This window comes from Lissotriton vulgaris, chromosome 2_2 (assembly GCF_964263255.1).
Source record: "Lissotriton vulgaris chromosome 2_2, aLisVul1.2, whole genome shotgun sequence".
Taxonomy (NCBI): domain Eukaryota; kingdom Metazoa; phylum Chordata; class Amphibia; order Caudata; family Salamandridae; genus Lissotriton; species Lissotriton vulgaris.
This window is the reverse complement of record NC_141688.1, coordinates 30,923,410-30,947,482: the sequence shown is the minus strand read 5'-3', so window position 1 is coordinate 30,947,482 and position 24,073 is coordinate 30,923,410. Positions and strand designations below refer to the sequence as shown.

General features: G+C 44.1%; 1 protein-coding gene across 1 annotated transcript in view; it reads left to right on the top strand.

The window, feature by feature from the left end:
* Positions 1-23,235, top strand: part of GRAMD2A (GRAM domain containing 2A) — a 124,160-nt gene extending 100,925 nt beyond the window's left edge. Inside the window, exons 10-12 of the mRNA XM_086959856.1 lie at positions 10,952-11,063; positions 13,808-13,915; positions 22,153-23,235. Coding sequence (XP_086815982.1) covers positions 10,952-11,063; positions 13,808-13,915; positions 22,153-22,156 — 224 coding nt within the window. The 3' untranslated portion in view covers positions 22,157-23,235. The remainder of the gene's footprint in view (positions 1-10,951; positions 11,064-13,807; positions 13,916-22,152) is intronic.
* Positions 23,236-24,073: the final 838 nt, after the last annotated feature.

Genomic DNA, 24,073 nt, shown 5'->3' with positions numbered 1-24,073 from the left:
CTACATAAGGTCACAACATATTCCCAATCACCATTATTAAACATTTGCCCACAGAGAAACACTCACAGCCCTCGACATGGTCAATGTATCCCTTGCACAAGGCATCTTTCCCGATGAGGTAATAACTGGAAAGATCCCCTCACTATTGAAATAAGCAAACCTCAAACCTGCCACTACTGCCCATTACAAACCTACTGTTTATACAAACCATTATTAGGTAAGCAATTTATACCCATCTAAAGAAACCAAGTTAACATCAGTGTCATCATAAAAGGCTTGGTGTCAGTCTATACTACAGCACTTAAACAGCAAATTTCCAAGTCATGAATGGCACCATACTATATGCAAAAGGGCCAGCAATCTGAGATCAATATCTTCTTATCAGACTTGAATTGGAAAGGCAGAACACTACATTCAGTTCTTTTACTATCTCTACTAGTGTCGATAGGCAATTGTTTTTTTTGTATTATTAATTTTGAACTCGACTGAGGTTCACATAAAAATTACAAAATAACTACTCTCTCTACCAGTCTGGATAGGCACATCCAGATCCCATTTGCTACTGGTAACTTGAGGAGTACTCCAAAAACTGCTAACAGTACTAGTTTCAATTACACACACAATAGGCATAGGTAAGGTAGCAGTAGTCCAATTTTCTTTCAGGCATATTTAATGGACTAAACACAGGGGCAATGCTGTTTTGAAGACCGAGGATTGGCCGTGGGGGTTTTAGCTGGACCACATGTTACAGATCTTTGTCCCATTTTTTTACTTTTGCTTGGACATGCCGCTATCAACAAAGGACAGAAAAAAGAAATACAAAATGATAGGATGAAAGAAAGATTGTCATAGTTGATTAAAGATTTGGTTAAAGGGAGGGAGGATAAAATAAAGGATACAAAATGGAAATATTTAATATGAAAATGGATGAAAGAATTAAAGATAAAAGTAAGAAGTGAATGATGAAAGAAAGGAAAAATGAATAAAAGGGTGTAAAGAGTTAAGAGGAAATGAAGAAAGGAGCAAAGGTGAAAAGCATGAAGAAAGCTAGAACAGCTTAAAGAAAAGAAAAGTAAAGAGTGTTAGGCGAGATGACAAAATCGAAGAAAGGATAAATATTATGAAGATGACGGATGAAGGAAGAAGTGAAGATAAAAGAAGGAAGTTGAGATGAAAGAAAATACTGTAGTAACAAAGATAGAAACTAAGAAAATAATAAGGCAGACTAAGACTTAAATATAAAAAGAAGGAAAGAGATGGAAAGAAAGGGGATATGAATGAAACATAGAAAGTGTTAAATAGAAGGAGATAGAAAATAAGTTGAAAAGACAGAAAAGGAAGCAAACAAGAAACAAAATATGAGAAGATATCAGAAAAGAAGAATGATGATAAAAGAAAGGAGAAAATAGCAGAATAGAAAGATAAAAATGCAAAGAAAGTTTGAGATAGAAAGACTTGAAACTGAATTTTGGACCTTCTGGTGGTCCTGGCACAAATCAGCATCGGTACCATGTGGTGATTATATTAGTCAGTATGGAGAACTTAGCACAGGCTAGCGTGTGGCATATTATGGGCATTTAGGACATATCATGGCACTGTCATAGGTCAGCTCATATTGGCTGACAAAAGGAGGGCATTTGTGAGATTTGGTGGCTAAGGCTAGGATAACATGGGAATCCATGGTATGTGAGTGTGAAGAATGGAAATAGCAGGCAGATGTTGATGAAAATGACTACTTAGTATTTGGGGATAAGAGTTTCTGAAAATGGAAAGCTGTTATTTTTGGGAAGACTTTTTTGTTTTTCAGAAAACATAAAGCTGATTTTAGGGGCCAAAATTATTGCACTTACATAATATATTTTGAACCTGATTGATAATCCATGCGGAGGTGGGGACATGTGTAGCTGATGTTAATTTTGGAGTACCAGATGACACTTGCTTCTACAACTGTAATTTCATAAATGTTTCTATTCCGAATCATACCTCATCAATCTGCCACCTGCCTTCAATGGCACCCCCGGCCCAAGGAAACCTGAGAACCTGGTAGCCAATTAATGCGAGGAAGCAGCTTTTCCATCAGGAGTGGACGTGGAGGGACACAAACAGATTGGACACTGTGGTGGAGGTCAGAACCCAGGAACTCATTGGAGAGCAGTATATATCATCCTCACACTCAGTGCTTTTGGTCTATATAGTCTAGGGATCAGTTCTTTGCTCCTCCTTCTTTCTGGTGATGGAAGTGAAATATTTAGATTTTTGAAAATGCATATAGTGATGGTATCTTCAATATAGGCATATTTCTATCAGATTACCAAAGAAACCTGTGATGGGGGTTTCTGTAAGAAGATTCAATTGAGTTAGAAGTACTCTTTTTTCTCTGCATTCGAGTATGACAGTGGTGAACATATAATAATGACTCTGCTAAATAGAGCTTACAAGGTAGAAATAAAATACAATGTAAAAGGTTATCTTCTTTGAGAATAGTTGTAGTAAGAAAGGCAAGCCTTCCTCTGACTATCAGAATTTGTTGTAAATGTTCAGTAGGCTGTAACTTTGTCCAGCCAAAGGACAGCTCTATTGTACATTGTACCAAAATGTGGTGTGCATATGTGATAGGTCAGCACTCAATTTTGAAAAAGGAGAATGAAAGGCACTGTATTTTCACAATATCCACAAGTTAAATGAGGATTTCTGCAATAGTGTTCTACCTTCTGGACAAAAATATAGCACTATTAAGAGCAGGTGTTTGGAAATTTCCAGGCTTTGGTGTACTTAATTTGAATTAAAAGCAACACTGCACTATCACCAAAACAAAACTAAATATTGAAAAATCGAGAACATTGTATACCCATGATGTTTAAGACCTGCTATGTGTAGTCTTTTTCAAAGTAGAAATGATGGATCCCTTTTGTTTCCTGATAGACTACACAGAACTGTGTTGTAAGTGTTAGAGCGGAATGCAATGAAGACTGGTTTAGAGTGTTGAGTTTGCCGTTACACGCAGACAAATAGAGATGTGTAATATTGGTAATATTGAGCTCTGTGTGGTGTAGTCATTGGTGGGTACCCAGGCTGGGGAGGATGCTACACCATGTTTAAGGAAAAGACCCTATTTCCACAATTACTGTAGCATACAAAAATAAAGCACTATCCAGCATATTGAGTGGTGGCTGGTGTTTGCTTTTAAGTTGAGAAATATAGTCAATATTAAATTTCCTTGCTTAATTAGGATTTCTCGCAACATATTCCTACTGTAAATACATGGCCAGGTCTTGCCATATCAGTACCAGAAGGGAGAATGAGCGGGCTAGGTGTAGGGGCCGGTGTAGCAGCTGCTTCCTCCTACACCTGGAGCTTGAGGTCCATAAACCCTATGAAATCTGAGATCCAAGGAAAACTGACTAATTTGGATTTCTTTCCCAGTATTTTCCCACCGTTAAAAATAAATTATTACTGAAGAAACGTGCCACTAGTTCTAACCACAGTGCTCTGTTTCTGTCTTCATGAACACGCAGTGCAAGTACGAGTCACGTATATGCATACTGGGGTCAATAGTGTCTTCAGCATATATTTTCACGAAGACCCTGCTTGAAGGCTGGTCTGTGGTTAGTCTCATCCACCTTCCCTTCCCAGGTCGAATCAGCGTAGGAACACCCCTTTACTAAGTACATAAAAATAACTGGCTGTAGCAGAGGATAAGACCCTGTGTGCAGTTAAAAAGCCACAGACAAACATATGCACCTCATACACTTTTAAGATGAGCTAATAAAGCCAGCTGTAATTTCACTTTTCCCTTGTTACACTTAGCTTTTTTTGTAACAGAGACTGGTAAAGGAGGACTCCATTTGTCAATATATTTAGCTCTATGGGAAGGCATGCCCATTGAATTGTCCGTTCTTCTGCTCTGTGAGCTGCCTCACACTGTAGTGCTCACCTTAGATATGCATTGCACTGTGCTGCTTACCTTAGGATGCTTTGCACTGGACTGCACACCTCAGGATACATTGCACTGTACTGCTCACCTTAGAGATGCATTGCACTGTACTGCTCACCTTAGAGATGCATTGCACTGTACTGCTCACCTTAGAGATGCATTGCACTGTACTGCTCACCTTAGAGATGCACTGCACTGTACTGCTCACCTTAGGATGCCTTACAATGTGCTGCTCACCGAAGGATGCATTGCACTATACTGCTCACCTTAGAGATGCAGTACACTGTACTGCTCACCTTAGGATGCCTTACAATGTGCTGCTCACCTTAGATATGCATTGCACTGTGCTGCTTACCTTAGGATGCTTTGCACTGGACTGCACACCTCAGGATACATTGCACTGTACTGCTCACCTTAGAGATGCACTGCACTGTACTGCTCACCTTAGGATGCCTTACAATGTGCTGCTCACCGAAGGATGCATTGCACTATACTGCTCACCTTAGAGATGCAGTGCACTGTGCTGCTCACCTTAGGATGCTTTTCACTGTACTGCTCACCTTAGGAGGCCTTCAACTGTATTGCTCACATTAGGATACCACACACTGTACCTCTCACCTTAGGATGCCTTGCACTGTACTCCTCACCTCAGGATGCCTTCCACTGTACTGCTCACCTTAGGATACACTGCACTGTACTGCTCGCCTTAGTATGCCTTGCCCGCTACTGCTCACCTTCGGATGCCTTGCACTGTACTACTCACCTAAGGATGCCTTGCACCAGACTGCTCACCTTAGGATGCCTTGCACTGACCTGCTCACCTGAGGATGCCTTGCACCATACTGCCCACTTTAGGATTCCTTGCACTGTACTGCTCACCTTAGGATAGCTTGCACTGTACTGCTCACCTTAGGATACATTGCACTGTACTGCTCACCTTAGGATGCTTTGCACTGTACTGCTCACCCTAGGATGCCTTGCACAGTACTGCCCACCTTAGGATACCTTGCACTGTCCTGCTCACCTTAGGATGCCTTGCACTGTACTTCTTGCCTTAGGATGGCTTGCACTGTACTGCTCACCTTAGAGATGCATTGCAGTGTACAGCTCACCTTAGGATACATTTAACTGTGCTGCTCACCTTAGGATCCCTTGCACTGTACTGCTCACCTTATGATGCCTTGCACTGTGCTGCTCACCTTAGGACGCCTTGCACTATGCTGCTCACCTTAGGACGCCTTGCACTGTACTGCTCACCTTAGGACGCCTTGCACTGTTCTGCTCACCTTAGGATGCTTTGCACTGTGTTGCTCACCTAAGGACGCCTTGCACTGTTCTGTTCAACTTAGGATGCCTTGCACTGGGGAAACAACCTTTACAGCGGAACTTTTACACCGCACTACCATTACAACAAAACTTTTACAACGCAACATCCATTACAACGCATGCATTTACAAGGCAACCATTACAACACATGACACTACAACGCACACCACTACAACGCATGCCATTACAACGCAGTCATTACAACGCATACCATTACAACACATAGTACCCTTACACTATCCAACACTTACCCTATTGTTGCACCCCCTGGAGTTAGAATAGTAATTTTTACCCCTACACTATCCAACAGTTACCCTACTGTTGCACCCCCTGGAGTTAGAATAGTAATTTTAACCCCTACACTATCCAACACTTACCCTACTGTTGCACCCCCTGGAGTTAGAATAGTAATGTTTACCCCTACACTATCCAATACTTACCTTACATGCAATGTAATGTTATGCGTTGTAATGGTATGCGTTGTAAATGTAGTGTGCATTGTAGTGGAATACGTTGTAAAGGTAGTTTCAAAGAATTAGTTGTAATGGCATGCGTTGTAATGGTATGTGTTGTAATGGATGTTGCGGTGTAAAAATTGCGTTGTAAAGGTAGGCATTGTAAAAGTATGCGTTGCAACGTCATACATCCCTTGCACTGTGCTGCTCACCTTAGGATGCCTTGCACTGTACTACTCACCTTATGATGACTTGCACTGTTCTGCTCACCTTAGGATGCCTTGCACTGTACTGATCACCTTAAGATACTGTGTCACATGACATACTGCTGGACCGTCTGCGTAACATTGGTATGGAGGTACTCCACTGGCCTGGGTTAGATCCTTCCTTACGGGGCAATCTCAGAAGGTCTTTCTCCGACCTAATGAGTCAGAAGAAAAACCCTTGCTCTGTGGTATTCCCCAAGGCTCTGCATTAAGCCCACTGTTCTTCAACGTTTACATCGCTCCGCTTTCAAAAGTGGTTGAATCCTGGGGGGTCAGAGGGATATCTTATGCTGATGATACTCAGCTTGTATTTTCTTTTAGAGATTACTCTGACAGCAGTTTGGCTAATTTCCGCCACTGCCTCATTAACATCTCCTCTTGGATGACCTCTAATAATCTTAAACTTAATACTGATAAGACGGAGGTCTTATTTTTCAATAGGAAATCTCCACTTTCAGCCACACTGTGGTGGCCACCGGAGCTCAATCCTCCTCTGGTACCAGTTCAAGCAGCTCGTAATTTAGAATTTCAATTTGACAACTCCCTATCTTGCAAAACCCATATCAACAAAGTTACGGCAGCTTGCTTCGGCAAACTGCGTATGATTAGGAAAATATTTCCATATTTGTATTTGTATTATTTATTTGTAGAGCGCAACTATCGCTCCGGAAGGAGCATCATGGCGCTAACGAGACAATGTGCAAACAATTACAAGTACCGAACTAGATAGTGGCCATTACGTAGTCATCTGGAAGGTTAAAGATCCAGGTTTTGAGATGCTTCCTAAACTGGTTTTCATGAATCAGAAATCTGAGGTTCTTGGGCATTGCATTCCAGGCTTCGGAGGACAGGAAGGTTAAGGTCTTGCCCCCTCCCCCCCTTGGTTTTGTAGTTAAATTTGGCCAGTTTTCTCAGGTTGAAGATCTTAAAGTCCTGGAAGGGTTGTAGTGGGGGTAACGCCCGATGAGATACTTCGGGCCTGTGCTATTAAATGCACGAAAGGCAATGATCAGGATTTTAAACAGTATCCTCTTATGCAGAGGCAGCCAGTGAAGGGTCTTCAAAGCGGCAGACGCTGAAGATTTCCTCGGTAATTTGAGTACGAGTCTGGCAGCTGAATGTTGCACGCTTTGAAGTTTTTTCAGCGTGGTTTTTTTGACACCTGCCATCAGGCCATTACAATAATCAAGGCGTGCGAGGATTAAGGCCACTGTCACTGCCTTTCTTGAGACAGTGGGCAGGAAGTCAAAAAACTTCTTTAGAGATTTTATGATATTAAAGCAACTCCCTGCCACATTCCTCGCATGCTGATCAAATGATAGCTTGGTGTCAAATAAGACACCTAGATTTCTTGCTGACACCACAGCCTGTGGGGGAGCAGGGGAATCCTTCGGCCAGCATTTGCTAGGGCAGAATGGGGATTTTTTCCCATAGGAAGAATCTCAGTCTTATTGGCATTGCATTTGAGATGGTTTTTTTCCATCCAAAGAAAGACATCCTTGAGGCAATTTTTAAGGTTTTGTTCCGCATTGGTGGAGTTCTTATCAAGGGGTACAATAAGTTGAGTATAAGTGAGGTAGTGTGGCTCACTGGTTAGAGGCGGCAGACCAGAGAGCAGAGGACGGCCCGGGACCAGGGTTCGATTCCCGGCGCGGCAGGTTTCTGGACCAGGGTCAGCGGACTCGATAATTCTCTCGCCTCGGTGCCCACTCTGATCAGCGACCACACTCGGCAACTCTGGGCATTAGCTTGCCTCATCTTCACTAATGGCCCCACCAGACCGCCGGGGATGCCTGATCTCACCCTGGAGATACCCATTAAGGGACCATCTCTCAGGGAAGCCAGGAAGGGTTTCGCAGCGGTCGAAGCGCCTTGGGACCCTCCGGGTAAGTAGTGCGCTATATAAATGCCTATACATTTACATTTACATTACATCGGCATACGATGTCACCAGTATGCCGTATGACTCAATTAGGGAGATAAGAGGAACCATATAGATATCAAATAATAATGGGCTCAAAATGGAGCCCTGAGGAACTCCAGACACCACCTTTTTTTCTTTGGAGAGGAAAGGACCCAATGCAATGGTTTGCGATCTATCTGTCAGAAACGATATTATCCATGCCAGTGCTACATCTGAAATTCCAATATCTCTTAATCTACCTATCAGTATTGAGTGGGAGATGGTGTTGAGGTCTAATAGAATCAGAATGGCGTTCTTTCCTTGATCCTGCAATAGTTTCATGGAATCGGTAAGTTCGATCAGAGCCGTTTCTGTAGAATGATGAGAACGGAAACCCGATTGTTGGGGATGAAGGACATTATGGGTTTCTACATGTCTTTTTAGCTCTTTGTAGGCCATCTGTTCGGTAATCTTACCCAGGACTGGAAGGAGTGAGATTGGACGTAAGTTGGCGAGGTCTGTGGTGGGTTTATTGAGTTTTTTCATCAGAGGTTTTACAACTGCTTGTTTCCATTCACCTGGGACTACACCTGAATTAAGAGAAGCTTTTACAATCTCATTTATGAGGGGATTAACCACATCGATTAACTGATGGAGAATTTGTGGGGGGAAGGAGTCAGAAGGGGCGCTCGATTTGCACGCAAGAATTACTTCACGAGTTTGGGATACTGTGACCGGTGTGAAGGTTCTAAGACTACCAGTCGTGTTTTCTCCATGATCAGGGGGGCCGGATAACTGAAAGACTTGCAGAGCCGGAAAGTCCTTTTGTATTAGGTCGATTTTTTCCACAAAGATGTCCGCAATTTGGTTGCAGAATTCTAGGGATGGTGGGATTTCCGGCTGTAAGGTTTTTGGATGTGTGAAAGTCTTAACAATGGAGATCAACGTTTTTTGTTTTTGTTTTGCTTCTTTGATGGTGTTAATGTAATATTCTTTCTTGGCGATTTTAATACTGCAAAGATATAAGATATCTTCCCCTGGACTCTCGCAGGACCATTATACACGCCCTGATTACCTCATATCTTGATTACTCAAACAGCCTATATCTTGGCGCCCCAGCCTATCTAATCGATCGTCTACAGATCGTGCAAAATGCGACTGCCAGACTGATTGGCAACATCCCCTACCGCCACTCAGTCACTGCATACTTGAGGAAGTGACATTGGCTGCCAGTGAACCGACGCATTCAGTTTAAAGCACTGGTCTTTGCATTTAGGGCCCTCAATGGACAGGGCCCAGGCTACCTGAGAAAACGTCTCAAGCTTGTCCATTCGACCAGAGCTCTTAGGTCCAACAAACTTCACCTCCTTGTTACCCCGCGCGTCCGCCGGTCCAGAATGGGGGGCCGTGCTGTCGCGGTTGGGACCGCTAAACTCTGAAACAGCCTCCCCTTAGACATTAAGTTTACTTCCTCGGAGTCGCTGTTCCGGAGCAAATTGAAAACCTGGCTGTTCGCCAGCCTTTAGCTGCCACCACCCTACTGTTTAGCCTGCTGTCTGCAGCGCCGGGACACCCCTGTAGCGCTTTATAAGCTTCAAAATATAATAATAAGATGCCTTGCACTGTTCTGCTCACCTTAGGATGCCTTGCATTGTACTGCTCACCTTAGGATGCCTTGCACTGTTCTATGCACCTTAGAATGCTATGCACTGTATGGCTCACCTTAGGATACATTGCACTGTACTGCTCACCTTAGGATGCCTTGCACTGTACTGCTCACCTAGGATGCCTTGCACTGGACTGCTCACCTTAGGATGCCTTGCACTGTACTGCTCATTTTAGGATGCTGTGCACTGTACTGCTCACCTTAGGATGCTTTGTACTGTTCTCCTCACCTTAGGATGCCTTGCACTGTTCTGCTCGCCTTAGGATGCCTTGCATTGTACTACTCTCCTTAGGATGGTTTGCACTGTACTGCTCACCTTAGGATGCCTTGCACTGTGCTCCTCATCTTAGGATGCCTTGAACTGTACTGCTTACCTTAGATATGCATTGCACTGTAGTGCTCACCTAGGGGGCCTTGCACTGTACTGCTCACCTTAGGATGCCTTGCACTGTACTGCTCATTTTAGGATGCTTTGCACTGTACTGCTCACCTTAGGATGCTTTGTACTGTTCTGCTCACCTTACGATGCCTTGCACTGTTCTGCTCGCCTTAGGATGCCTTGCATTGTACTGCTCTCCTTAGGATGGCTTGCATTGTACGGATCGCCTTAGGATGACTTGCATTTTACTGCACACCTTAGGATGCCTTACACTGTGCTGCTCAACTTAGGATGCCTTGCACTGTGCTCCTCATCTTAGGATGCCTTGAACTGTACTGCTCACCTTAGATATGCATTGCACTGTAGTCCTCACCTAGGATGCCTTGCACTGTACTTCTCACCTTAGGATGCCTTGCACTGTACTGCTCATTTTAGGATGCTGTGCACTGTACTGCTCACCTTAGGATGTTTTGTACTGTTCTGCTCACCTTAGGATGCCTTGTACTGTTCTGCTCTCCTTAGGATGGCTTGCATTGTACTGCTCTCCTTAGGATGGCTTGCATTGTACTGATCGCCTTAGGATGACTTGCATTGTACTGCTCACCTTAGGATGCCTTGCACTGTTCTGCTCGCCTTAGGATGACTTGCATTTTACTGCTCACCTTAGGATGCCTTGCACTGTTCTGCTGGTCTTAGGATGCCTTGCACTGTTCTGCTCACCTTAGGATGCCTAGCACTGTTCTGCTCGCCTTAGGATGCCTTGCATGTTACTGCTCACCTTAGGATGCCTTGCACTGTGCTGCTCGCCTTAGGATGCCTTGCATTTTACTGCTGACCTTAGGATGCCTTGCACTGTTCTGCTGGCCTTAGGATGCCTTGCATTGTTCTGCTCTCCTTATGATGCCTTGCACTGTCCTGCTGGCCTTAGGATGGCTTGCATTGTACTGCTCACCTTTGGATGCCTTGCACTGTGCTGCTCTACTTTGATATGCTCATCAGGGTGTCCCCGTCTCCTGTTACAGAGAATGCAGCAACCACAGAGGAAGAGCCCGATCCAGACCAAGAGGTGGAGATGGACTGCACCTCAGAGCTGAGGCCTTCTGAATATCAGCTCCTCAAGGTCTTCATCGCCCTGTGAGTGTGCGCGCCTCCGTCGCTGCATTGCATTATCTGCCAGTAGTATGACCACTACTGATGTCTGCGCCCATTCATGCATCATATTAGGCTCTTTATCGCTGTATCCCTCATATTTATGATCGGGGGGGCCTGGATGCGTCAGAATACCTGGGGCAATGGAACTGATCTGACATGTTAAGTGATCCCCACTCATGGCATCTCAGGGTCGACCTCCTGTCTCACTCTCAGCCCGTCAACAGACTTGCTTTTGCTGACAAGCGGGTGGGGGAAGGGCAAGGAGTGGTAACTATTCGAAGTGAACAGATCTCTTGCAGCACTGCTTACTTTCTGTTTTCTGTGCCTGCTGCTGCCTCCTTCATGACCTTTGGCCAGAGTAGAACAGCACACACACACCAGCAGGGGTGTATCTTGGTCAATACTATTGGGGAGGGGGGATATTGAAATATCCCGACAAGCAACAGGGTGTTCCCAACTACAAAAGACGTGGTGAACTGCGGCATGATTTGGGGTGGGCGGAGTTAGTGTAATTAGTTTGGAGTTCCCCAAATTTCGGTATATTCTTGCTGGCTTCAATGCATTGCTAGAACCTTCTACAGGCAACACTACTGCGCACAACTCTAAACAAGAACGTGCTACAAGGACCTGCAACCAGTTCAAGAATAAACAAATGCTAGAAAACACAATAAACCAAGCGCGTGATAAGGTGGTGTGTTTACAAAGAGTCACAATGCAATGCCACATTTACAAGCATACACTAGTATGTATGCACATCTGGTTGGCTATGTGCCACTTCAGTCATATGTTGTTTGCTCGGCATGGGCAACCCAATTGTGCATTTTCTCTCTTCGATTGGGTTCTTTAATGTGGGCCCTATTTTCAAACATGTTGAATGCAAGGCCAAAACACTGTTCAAGGTATGATGGAGATCCAGGTGTGTACTCAAACAAATCTAGAGGGATGCAGCAAGTATAAACCACTCCTTTTCTCTGATGTCCTCACTCTACTTCCCCCATCTCCTGTAGTAAAGCTGGTCATCGACAGAGGCACTTAGTCATATAGTCACCATATCTGTATTTAAAGGAAGGATAGTCAATTATTCTCTTCCTTGAAACGCAAGCTGTTTATGGGTGGTTCTAGTTTGATAGTAGGCCAGTCAGCAAAGGGCCACGGTGAATAGTGGATGATGATGATGTGCAATGGTGGATGATGATGTCCACTCCAGTCCCATTCTCTGACACAGCAGTGGGGAGCAGGTAGGACAAGAAGAGGACAAGGAGGGCAGACTTAGCATTAGTCCAGTTCTGGCAAGGGGAGCCCTGGTTGAAGGCGGCATCAAGAGCACTCTTTGATCAGCCCAATCCAGCAGCAGACCAGACCTGGGGAAGGGGGCACAACAGTAAGCAACAGTAGCATACCGGTGGTGCAGAAAGAGCTTCCGTGGGCTAAATGAGGAATAACAGTTAACAAGCTTAGTAAAAACTGTGACATAGCAGGAAATGCTGCTGTGTATGTGGCAGCATGTAAAAGCATAAAACACATAAAACGCCAGGGATGACTTTGGAAAAATGTACAGTACCACAATATATTGAAACACTAATTCTGACCCCTCTAGAAGAATTGTTCGTCCCTACACAATTGCCAGATTTGGTGATGAAAGGTCCAGATTTCAGCACAATTTCTAAAAAGCTGCAAGTGATACCTCAGAAAATGCAGTGTTCATTGGCCTATCATTTACCTTAGTTGTCTAACTACATCTATATGAGTTGCTTCCTTTCATGCACCTGCCAAGAAGATTCTCGATCATATGTTGTAACCGAGAATCTTCTTGAAAGGAGTAGAGGAGCAAAAAATACACAATCTTGCAATCGCAGGAAGTGCAATTCCATTAAAGGCTTCAACAACAGACCGATTACACTGATCTCACATATTAGCGGTTCAGACAGCATTAGTGTATTCATTTTGCCACCAAATATAAACTTTCAGTTTATGAAAACTCACATATTTTTTTATCAATCAAATACAATCTTTTCATGTGATAAAACAAACTCAGTTGCCCTAAACAATAGTTTCTCATTTTCATGAAAAATCAGTAAATCCGTTTTCTGTCTTTGTAAATGGCATGTTTGGTGGCACATCATCAACATAATTTTCATCTTGCGTGTACTGGAGGGTAGTCCGTAGTCTGAGGGTCCTCCCCACCGGATTGTAGTCTTTCCATGTTTTTGTGACTTGAACTTGGGTTGATAAATTGTTAGGGTCCCATACCGGAGGTTTAGAGTCGGTATATAAAAAGAAGGCGACCTCTGTATGTAGCATGGAAAGCCTTTTGCATGGTACATAGGACTTTGCATTTCTTCCTGTTTATAAACTTGTGAGGGGGTTAAGTGTGGTCTATGGGCTCTTGGTCACTCTACAACCATGCTTCTTGGTCCCAATGAGAGAGTTTAAAGAGTACCTCTAGCCTTAAGTTTGCATGAGATGAAGATATCTTTAAATAAAACTAGTTGCATCATTTTCCTTCTGATTTATTTACAAACACAGTCCAAAACGGAGTAACAGCACTAACATTTTGGAAAACAGTTGTTCATGTTTCTCTAGTCTTTTTGGGGAATCCACATCCTGCTGCCTCTGTAATCCATGTTCTTAAGATGCAGTGTGCCCAGGTATGTCTCGGATACATTTCTGACACGTGTTCATGTCCTCTAGACCTTTGTGTGATTGTCTCTTTTTTTTCTTCCCAGCGTTTGCATCCTGGTTGTCTCCTCTTTCTATTTGGCATTTCGGATATTAAATCTTGAACAGCAGCTTTACTCTCTAAACCAGGGATACCACTCGAGACAGCACAACAGGTAACACGATACACACCATGATCATCACCCTCTGTGCTGTCATCCTATTTCCTATCCCCATGATCTTTAGTCCCACTATTGCATATGGACTCGCTTTCTCTGCCCTTCTCTTTCTTATCTGTTATTTCTAGCTTCCTCTATCTCCTGTCCAAGTCTTCTCCTTCCCCATCTCAGCGTACCTCTATTTTGTGTCTGTATCATCTTCTCCTTTCTATATCCTTTCTCCTCCTCTGAACCTGTCCTTCACAGTTGCCACTCTATCTTTATCTATCATATTATGTCTTCTTTCTCTCTGTTTGTTCCCTCTGTCCCTGTCCTCATTCGTTTTTTTTTACTATTAAAAAAATATGTCTCTTTTCTGCCCTTTTTCTCCTCGTCTGTCCTTCTGCCCGCTTTCATCCTGTACTTCTTGTCTCCCCTGTCCTCCACTCCAACTGTCACCATTCTCTAGTCTATCTTTTTTTTAACTCTCTATCACATCTCCCTCTCGCTTCTCTCTCTCTCTCTCTTGCTCTCTGCCTCCTCTTCTCCTTCTTTCTTCCTTTGTCCCTGTTCTCGTATAACCTTCAACTTTATCAATATTCATAAGTTCCTCCACTTCGGACGACCAGAAATATGGCTCAGAGACAGCTCCAACCCCTACAAAACAAGCTGCTGACTCAGAACTAATGGTTACATTTACAAACAGTGTGCAATCTTTTCAAAGGACACGTAAAACACCAACCCGAAATTAACCACCAAAATAAGCCAACTATGTAAAATGTAGTCACTGATAGAGAAGTTACCATAGAAACTCTTTTACAAAACTTTTTCAAAAGGAAAAGGAAACGGAATGTATGACATTGTTAGCCATTAGGCTGCAAATCAAAGCACAGGAGAGAAGAACTGGCACTGTTTAGAACTTCACAATAGGCCTTGCAGCCCATCATGCCCTACCGGTGACAGTTAATTCAGTTCATTTTTCCATCTCCTTGAAACAGGATCCGGGGCACTGAGCTCTGTCTTTTTGGCTTTAAATCTTTAGAAAGCCTTTTCCAAACCTTTCTTTCTTGTATTTACTCAACCTCTTAAAAGGCTATCCCCCAGATGCATCAAGCATCCATTTTGCGATTCCTTATTAGCGAAAAATAAGGAATCGCTTATAAGGAATAGCAAAATGCTATGCAAGAAGAAATCACTTTAAAAATAGAGATTTCTTAAAATTCCTTAATTGCGACTCGCAAATTGCGAGTCGCAATTAAGGAATACCTCCCCATTCATTCCTATGGGCTTAGAGGCCCATAGGAATGAATGGCAAGACATTCTTAATTTGCGAATCGCAATTAGCGAATCGCAAAATGAGAATGCTATTTCAAGGGTGCAGGGCTGTCCAAAGGACACCCTGTTGCACCCCTGAAATTAATCTGTGCACATAGGGCATGTGTATGCGCAACATGAAACTTTGAAAAATGCACTTTAGTGCATTTTTCAAAGTTTTTGCAAATTACCATGAACTTCATGGTAATTTGCGAGCCCTATTAGAGAAATCGCTATTTTTTAAACTTTAATGCATTGCATTTAAGGAATCTCAATTTGAGATTCCTTAAATGCAAGTAATCGCAATTTTGCGAATTCTTAATTTGGGGTTTTTGCATTTGGGATGATGCATCCCAAATGCAAAAATACCAGTCGCAAAGAGGCAGATTCTGAGAATCTGCCCCTTTGCGAGCGGTTTTTAGCTTCATGCATCTGGGCCTAAGAGTATAATTAAACCCTTTGCTGAAAGAAAATAAATAATTTTCTTGTTAAAATGCCTTCACTATTCGTGAGGTGCAGTTCTTGTGGGAAACAGAAGGCCTAGAGAGATCCATACTCTGGTTGGATTGTTTGCCTTCCTGGAGACCATCAGCCAGAGACTTGTACCCACTATGTCAACAAGAAGCCTTTGGGAAGTTAAACCTTCTTCCAGACCATCCTTCCGCCTCTCACTCCAAGGACACTCACAGAGAGAGATCCAGAGAGAAACACTACCAGAGGAAGAGTCAACGCTCACATTAGACATTGAGAAGCATGACAAAGAGAACGGAAAAACGACTGGTTTGTTCGCTACTGACAGGTACATCGTGGAAGATGCCATTGAGACTGACTCCACTCAACGTCAAACCATTCTCGAATTTTGCCATCAAAGCACCCGTCATCGTCAACGCCACCAGTGATGCCTAAAGCCCATCAAAGTTTTCTGTTGAAGTACACCTGAATGTCACAGTCTCCAATGACGTTGAAAGTCCCACAGTGTTCTTCGTTGAAGCACATCTCAATGTCAAAGCACATCTCAACATCAACATTACCACCTCAAACAGAGCCTGAGACTTATTTTACGTTGAGATCTAGGTTACAATCTACTTTGAACATGTCACCAAGATGGCTTCAAAGTTTACAAGAGAAACGTTTGCCACACACATCACATTCAAATTATTCTTGCACCTATTCTACATCTCAATTGACACTAGAGATCCAGCTTTCAAGTACTCTATCGCTTAGTAGACCAACATCTGCTCATTGTTCTTCAGGCTCACTACCTATTCAATCAATCAGAGCATTTGTAGAGCACGCTTCTTACACGTGAGGGTATCAAGGTGCTGAGGAAGGGGGGTGACGCTACTGCTCGAAGAGCCAGGTCTTGAGGAGTCTTCTGAATGTGAGTAGGTCTTGGGTCTGCTGTAGGTGGATCGGGAGGGTGTTTCAGGTCTTGGCGGCGAGGTAGGAGAAGGATCTGCCGCCGGAGGTCTTTCGTTGGATGCAGGGGACAGCGGTGAGGGCGAGGTTTGAGGAGCGGAGCTGGCGGGTGGGGGTGTGGAAGCTGAGTCTGCCGTTCAGGTAGGCTGGTCCGGCGTTGTGGAGTGCTTTGTGTGCGTGGGTGAGGAGCTTGAAGGTGATCCTCTTGTCTATGGGGAGCCAGTGCAGGTCTCTCAGGTGGGGGGGTGAGATGTGGCTGCGGCGGGGTACGTCGAGAATAAGTTGGGCGGAGGCGTTCTGGTTGCGTTGCAGTCAATGCAGGCTCGGGTTCCTGCGTAGAGTGCGTTGCCGTAGCCTAGTTTGCTGCTGACGAGGGCCTGTGTCGCCGTCCTTCTTGTAGGTCCTGCAGAGCATGAGGAGGGTGTTGTAGCAGGAGGAGGAGACGGCGTTGACCTGCTTCGACATGGAGAGGAAAGAGTCGAGGACGAATCCTAGGTTGCGTGTGTGGTTGGTTGGTGTCGGTGCTGTTCCCAGTGTTTTCGGCCACTACGAGTTGTCCCAGGCAGAGGGGGTGGGTCCGAGGATGAGGACCTCTGTCCTGTTCCACATCCAGTAGGCCACGGCCTTCATTCCCTCATGGAGGTTGGTTTTGGTGGTGTACGGGTCCCTGTTGAGGGAGAGGATGAGCTGGTTGTCGTTGGCGTAGGATATGATGTTGAGGTCGTGCTGGTGGGCCACTTGTGCAAGGGGGGCCATGTAGACGTTGAACAGTGTCGGGCTGAGGGATGAGCCTTGGGGGACGCAGCAGTTTATGTCGGTGGGTTTGGATCAGAAGGTTAGGAGGCGGACTCTTTGAATTCTGCCGGAGAGGAAGGACGTTGTCCAGTCGAGGGCCTTCTCTTGGATTCCGGCTTCTTGGAGGCGTGTTTTTAGAGTGCAGTGGCAGACCGTGTCGGAGGCGGATGACAGGTCCAGGAGGATGAGGGCTGATGTTTCGCCATTGTCTAGTTGGCGCCTGATGTAGTCTATGGCGGCGATGATGGCTTTCTCGGTGCTGTGGTTTCGTCTGAATCCGGACTGGGATGGGTCCAGGATGTTGTTGTCTTCGAGGTGACGGGTCAGTTGATTTCGGCGTGTTTCCAGCTTTCCGGGAATGTCGCTTCGAAGGAGATGTTGATGACCTTCCGTAGTTGGGGTGCGATGGTTTCATCGGCTTTATTGAACACGTGGTGTGGGCATGGGTCTGAGGGTGATCCTGAGTGGATGGAGTTCATGACCTTGCGTGTCTAGTCGTCATTGACGTTGGTCCAAGAGGTCAGGCAGTTGGTGTGGGTGGTGTTCGCAGGGGTGGAGTCTGGTGTGGTCGGGGTGGTCGTGGTGTTGAAGCTGACGTGGATGTCAGTGATCTTTTGGTGGAAGAAGGTCGCCAGAGAGTCGCACAGTTCTTGTGAGGGCGGGATGTCGTTGGCGTTGGCGCTGGGGATGGAGAGTTCCTCCACGGGGCTGAAGAGCTCTTTGCTGTCGTGTGCGTTGTTATCCAGGCGGTCTTTGAAGGAAGATCTCTTGGCTAGTCTGATGAGGCGGTGATGTCTGCGGGTGGCATCCTTGTGGGCTGCGTGGCTGTCTGGTGTGCGTTCCTGGAGCCAATTCTTCTCTAGTTTCCGGCAAGCGTGTTTGGAGGTCTGGAGCTCGTCGGTGAACCATGTGGCTTTCTTGCTGGCGTGGTTGATGGAGGGTTTCTTGAGCGGTGCGAGGGTGTTGGCGCAGTCGTTGATCAACTGTCGGAGGTTGTGGGTGGCGGCGGCGGTGTCTGTGTCGGTGGGGTTGGTTGGTGGGTTCTGGGCGAGGGTGGTGGTCAGCTGATCTTTGGTGACTTTGCTCCAGCAGCGACGGGGCAGCTGTTGGGTGCGGTGGTGCGTGGTTGGTTTCTTGAAGGTGAAATGGATGCAGCGGTGGTCGGTGCAGTGGAGTTCGGTGGTGTGGTAGAAGGCAACGTGGGTGCTTGTGGAGAAGATGGGGTCCAGCGTGTGGCCGGCGGCATGGGTTGGCGTGGTGACGATTTGTCTGAGACCGAGGTTGGCAAGGTTGGCGATCAGGGTGGCGGAGTTGGCGTCGTTGTTGTTCTCAAGGTGGAAGTTCAGGTCCCAGAGGAGGATGTAGTTTGTGGAGGCGAGTGCGTGGCTGCTGGCGAGGTCATCGATGGAGTCACTGAATGGTGCCTGGGGTCCGGGGGGTCTGTAGACGAGTGTTCCTCTGAGGGTGGTGTTGGGGTTGGTGTGGATTCGGAAGTGCAGGTGTTCGGTGGTCTTGAGGGTGTCATCTGCATGGGTGGAGACCTTGAGGGTGGACCTATTACGAAGCCTTAAGCTCCTTCTACTACTCCAGATGGACCTCTGGGAAGTTCACAACAATCTACGACTCAAACTAGACAGTCTAAAAGACCAAGAATTCAAAGAAGGCACCAACACTCCAGATCTCGATCTAACTCTGGGAGGACTTCTAAAACTAGAAAAATTAAATATCACCATGCCTACTCCAGCTACATCAGCCTCTGTTAATTTTGAAACTACATACCAGAGTGACAGCAAGACCTCTTCTTCCTCTAGTCCCAGGCCTACTTGAGCCTACAACGCAGGAATTTATCATGCCTGCATCTGTGAAGTCTGCTCTATCTAGACTGCTCAAGAAAAATAAACCACCTGACCAGGCTCCTCTGTTCCTAAAAGCAGACCCTCCTCCAGATTCGGTAATTGTAGCCGCAGCAAAGAAGTCTCCTACTGTTGCTACTTCCTCTTCAGTACGACTGGATAAAGAGTGTAAGCAGATAGATTCACCTGAGAAGATGCTGTGTAGATCATCTGTATCTACAATGAAGCCAATAGAAATTACGGATCAAGGCTTGAGTGCCTGCACCGGTACTTAAGTTCCACAAGTATGAATCTCAAAAAAAGGTGCTAATGGTCAGGGACGCAATCCCTATACGTCCAATAAGGTGAAAGGTGACAGAACCCCTATCCCCACTGCAAAATTCACACGAAATAGCCCTGCACCCTTCAGTGATTCAACATGATATTTAGGTATTCTTGACAAGAATCATGTACCACAACAATGGTTAACAATTTTCCAAAGAAAAAGTGAAAGGAAGACTCTTCAGTTGTGTTCAATTCTTTATTCAATTTTCTGTTTAAAATGGATAGCCAACGCGTTTCGTCCGTTACCGGACTTCTTCAGGGCTATAAAAATATAAAACACGAAAGTGCTATTTACAAAAGTGCAGACATACATATACCATTGTTATAAAAACTTCTACTAAAAAACAGATATAAATGTTACAAAGTATGTGCATAGTCACATAATACACAACAAGTCTTTTATCTTACTTGGGAAAACATCTTTACCTCACAATTATATCCACATAGATTTAGTCAAAAACTGTTGTCCTAAATTTTTGTAGACATTAAATCCAAAAATGTCACGAGGGAACCTATACATACAGTTGTTTTGCTCATAAAGTTATTTATGTTACAAAAAGAACCATTAATAAATTACGCAAGGATTTTCTATTTTTTTGCATTTCAAAGCCTTTTACGTACTCAACATGTTTAGGCAAAAAATACATATACCTTTGTTGGCATCAGGGAACCTATATATACAGTTGTTATGCTCATACAGTTTATGTCACAAATAGCACCATTAACATATTACACAAAGATTTTTCTTTTTTTTTTACATTTCAAAGCCTTTTACGTACTCAACATGTTTAGGCAAGAAAGATATATACCTTTGTTGGAATCATGACAGCCCTGATTTAAATCTTTAGCTGCTGGAAATAATCAGTCAATCTATAAATAAAATGATGCTAATCATTATATATGTATTGAGTTTTTATCCCCACAAAGTTTATTAGAATACAAGCAACCACTACTGTTTCAATATAACAGGTTCTGAGGGTTCTGAACAAAAACTGTTTACAACAAAAGCTATTTATAATATAAGCATATCTTATCTTGTTGACCACCGTAATTCAAATTGGATTTGTAGGGCTGAAACACAGTCTCACTTACTTTAAGATAAGTGGTCAAGAGAATCTTTCTCAAAGGACAAAATAAAGTTCAGGTGCAGTTTCTCAAATGTGTGTAGCCACGTTAGGAATGCCAGCTTTGTATTCTGTCTGGAGTGTACGTTCCTGAGGATTCCTTCTGCTGTGTCAGTTGGACGATCGTGATTCAAGGGAACGCACTGCTCTGCGCTGTGGCTGAAGATCTGGTTATCAATAAATGATACTTGACAGGAAATCCTACCTGCTTTGACTGGATTCTCTCCTGTTACAAATACAAACATGCCCCAGTTTTCTTCCTAAGGTTGTGTCAGATTTTCACATTTACCAAGCCATCTCTTTGTCTACGTTCTTTCCTTACCTGTCAACTTCAGTAGAGAGATATTTACATTCTCTAGATGTAGAAAAAGTTCTAAAATTCTATTTAGACAAAGCCAAAGATAAAAGAGAATTGTACACTACGGCTTACCTTCAACAAAGCAGGTCATGCATACATAGATAGTTTTCTGCATACTACTTTCATATCAGTTAGGTTTCGTGTCCTTTTATTTATTGGATGGGCTTGCTATTCAGTTTGGTGCCTATGATTTTTGATGAGGATCATCAGGAGGAGAAGGAAAAGTTACTCTCCTGTAATCCTAGTTCTCCTTCACAGGACTCCTAATTAAAGTCATTAGCAACACTCCCACATCCCCGGAGAAGACGTACTGCAAATTTCAGCAATTTTCGCCAAGGATTCTCTGATCTTCATAAAAATGACCTGATCTAACTGTCACCTGTGGGACATGATGGAATAAAGGGTGCATTGTGATGTTCTTAAAGGCACAGTGCCAGTTCTTCTCTCCTGTCCTTTGTAGCCTATGCCCTTTACTTTTCTTTAAAAAAAGGTTTGTGAAAGATTTTCTATGTGCACTTCTTTATCAGTGACTATGTTTTATGTAATTTACATATTTTTTAAATGAAATTTAAACAAAATGTGGCCATTTTTAGCCTTTCTTTAGGCTGCACACATATATATAGTGTACTCCTAGATGACCACCTTTGGGTTGGACTATTCAGTGCATAAGATTCTGACGAGAATTCTCCTGGAAGAGAACTATGATTGCAGGCGAATACCTTTTCCTTAATTTGTTTGTTTCCGGTCTTAAGACTATTTCATTCCATTTCGATAACAGAGGTATTCCTTTTGTGAATGTGTCTATCCAAACATGCAAACAGTAAGCAGTCAAGCTTGTTTCAAGAAGTGGTAAATGAGTTTGAACTCGGATACAGTATGACATAGTAATCACACTCGATAAACGTCTTCTGATTTGTCCGGGAGTCCAAAATATTTTCACGAATGCAAAGTGACCACACATGCAAAGCATTCTGTGAAATAACAATGGAAGCTTGGCCACCCAAACTGCTCTCTGTCTTCTCTTATTTTGGCAGCTCTTCTTTACACTTGTGTGTTTTTTCTTTTTAGGTGACACATGAAGAATCCCAGTGCCTCAGTGGAATTTCATAGAAGCATCATTCTTTTCGGGTCACAACACAGAAGGACCTTGGGCACAGATGACTGTCCATATTTATTTGAACTGTTCTATTTTTTCTTCTGGCAGTCTTTTATGGATAAGTTATTTATTTAGTAGTTTTAATTATAAGTATCAGACGTTGAAGGACGAATCTCCTACCTTCAAGATCTTTTCACTCAAGGCTTTAATGTGTGAAGACATCATACCTCAGAACATTGACCCAGAGAAAACAGTTAAAGAGGAGGGTCTGATAGCAAAGTATGGTAATGTCTTCGGGCCACACAGACCTAATCCAGACGCATCTTATGCCCCCCAGTAGAAGAGGGAGCTACATCTGTGGTCAAGAATGAAGAGGTCAATATATGTCATGGCTCCAATTCATACTATACCAGGGCAGAAAAATAAGTGATGTGATTGTGACAGGGGCCCCATGGTGCAGGATGTTATGGTCCCAGGGCCCCACAGTATATGATATGAATGTCTTGGACCCCTTGGCGCAGGTTGTTAATGTCTCAAGGTCCCCCACCACAGGATGTAAATGGCTCCGGGTCTCATAGCACTGGATGCTAATACCTGAGGGACCATAGAAGATGGTATGACTGTCTGAAGGACCTGAGGTGCTGGATGTTATCTCAGAGCCTCACTGAACATGAGACTGTCTTGGGACCCCAAACTATTGTTTCAGGGTCCCACAGTTCATGATGTGAATTGCTATCGGCCCCACACAACAGGATGTAAATGTCTCAGAGTCTCATTTCATTGGATATTAATATTTAAGGGGTCCTTAGTACATGATATGAAAGTCTCAGGGCTCCTGACCACAGGCTGTTACTCACTCATGGCCATACAGTACATGGTATGATATGGTAATAATTCAGGGGCCCACAGCACAGGTTGTTAATGTCTCTCCATAGTATAATATTTGAATGTCTCAGGGACCCACAGCACATGCTGTTAATGTCTCTCCATAGGACATGTTGTGAATGTCTTAGAGCCCCATGGTACACCATGTGAATGCCTCAAACCCCCACCCCCGTACTTGATGTGAATGTCTCAAGGCCCCACAGCACTGGATGTTAATGTCTCTCCATAGTACATTATGTGAAGGTCTCAGGGCCCCATTTGCACAAGATGTTAATGACTCTCCATAGTACATTATGTGAAGGTCTCAGGGCCCAACAGCACAGGATGTTAATGTCCCTCCACAGTACATAATGTGAATGTCTCAGAGCCCCATGGTACATGAAGTGAATGCCTCAAACACCCCATGCTTGATGTGAATGTCCGAAAGCCCCACAGCACAGAATGTTGATGTCTGAGACCATGGCTGTACATGATGTGAATGCCTCAAAACCCCACAGTACTTGATATGAATGTCTGTGGAATATACACTGAGGAACATTTCAAGGCCCAAGGCAAATGTTCCGAAAAGCAACTTGCAATGGCTTCTCGTAGGATAATAAAGGCTCATCTCAGGAACCCACAGCACATGATACTAAGGTTTCATGGTTTACAGAAAATAGTATTTTATTCCTCGGTGCCCCATGGAGAATTTGGTTTAATTTTGCCTACAGCACAGGGTGTTTAGTCTCTGGGTGAAGATCAAAAGAGGTTCTGAATTGAGGCCATATAGTACAAGCTACTTCAAACCTCAATCTGGCATGTTTAATGTGTTGGGTCTTCAGCAGTGGACATTTAAATATTAAGGACCCCGAAGCACATTTAATGTCTCTAGATCCATCGACAGGTGGCTCTCCCAACATGAATCTCCACAGTCCAGGAGTTCAGTGAGTCAGGGAACTACAGCACAGTAACTTTCATGCTTCATGGCTCCCCAGCATATGATCTTGGTGCATTTCCTGGTCCTAGAGT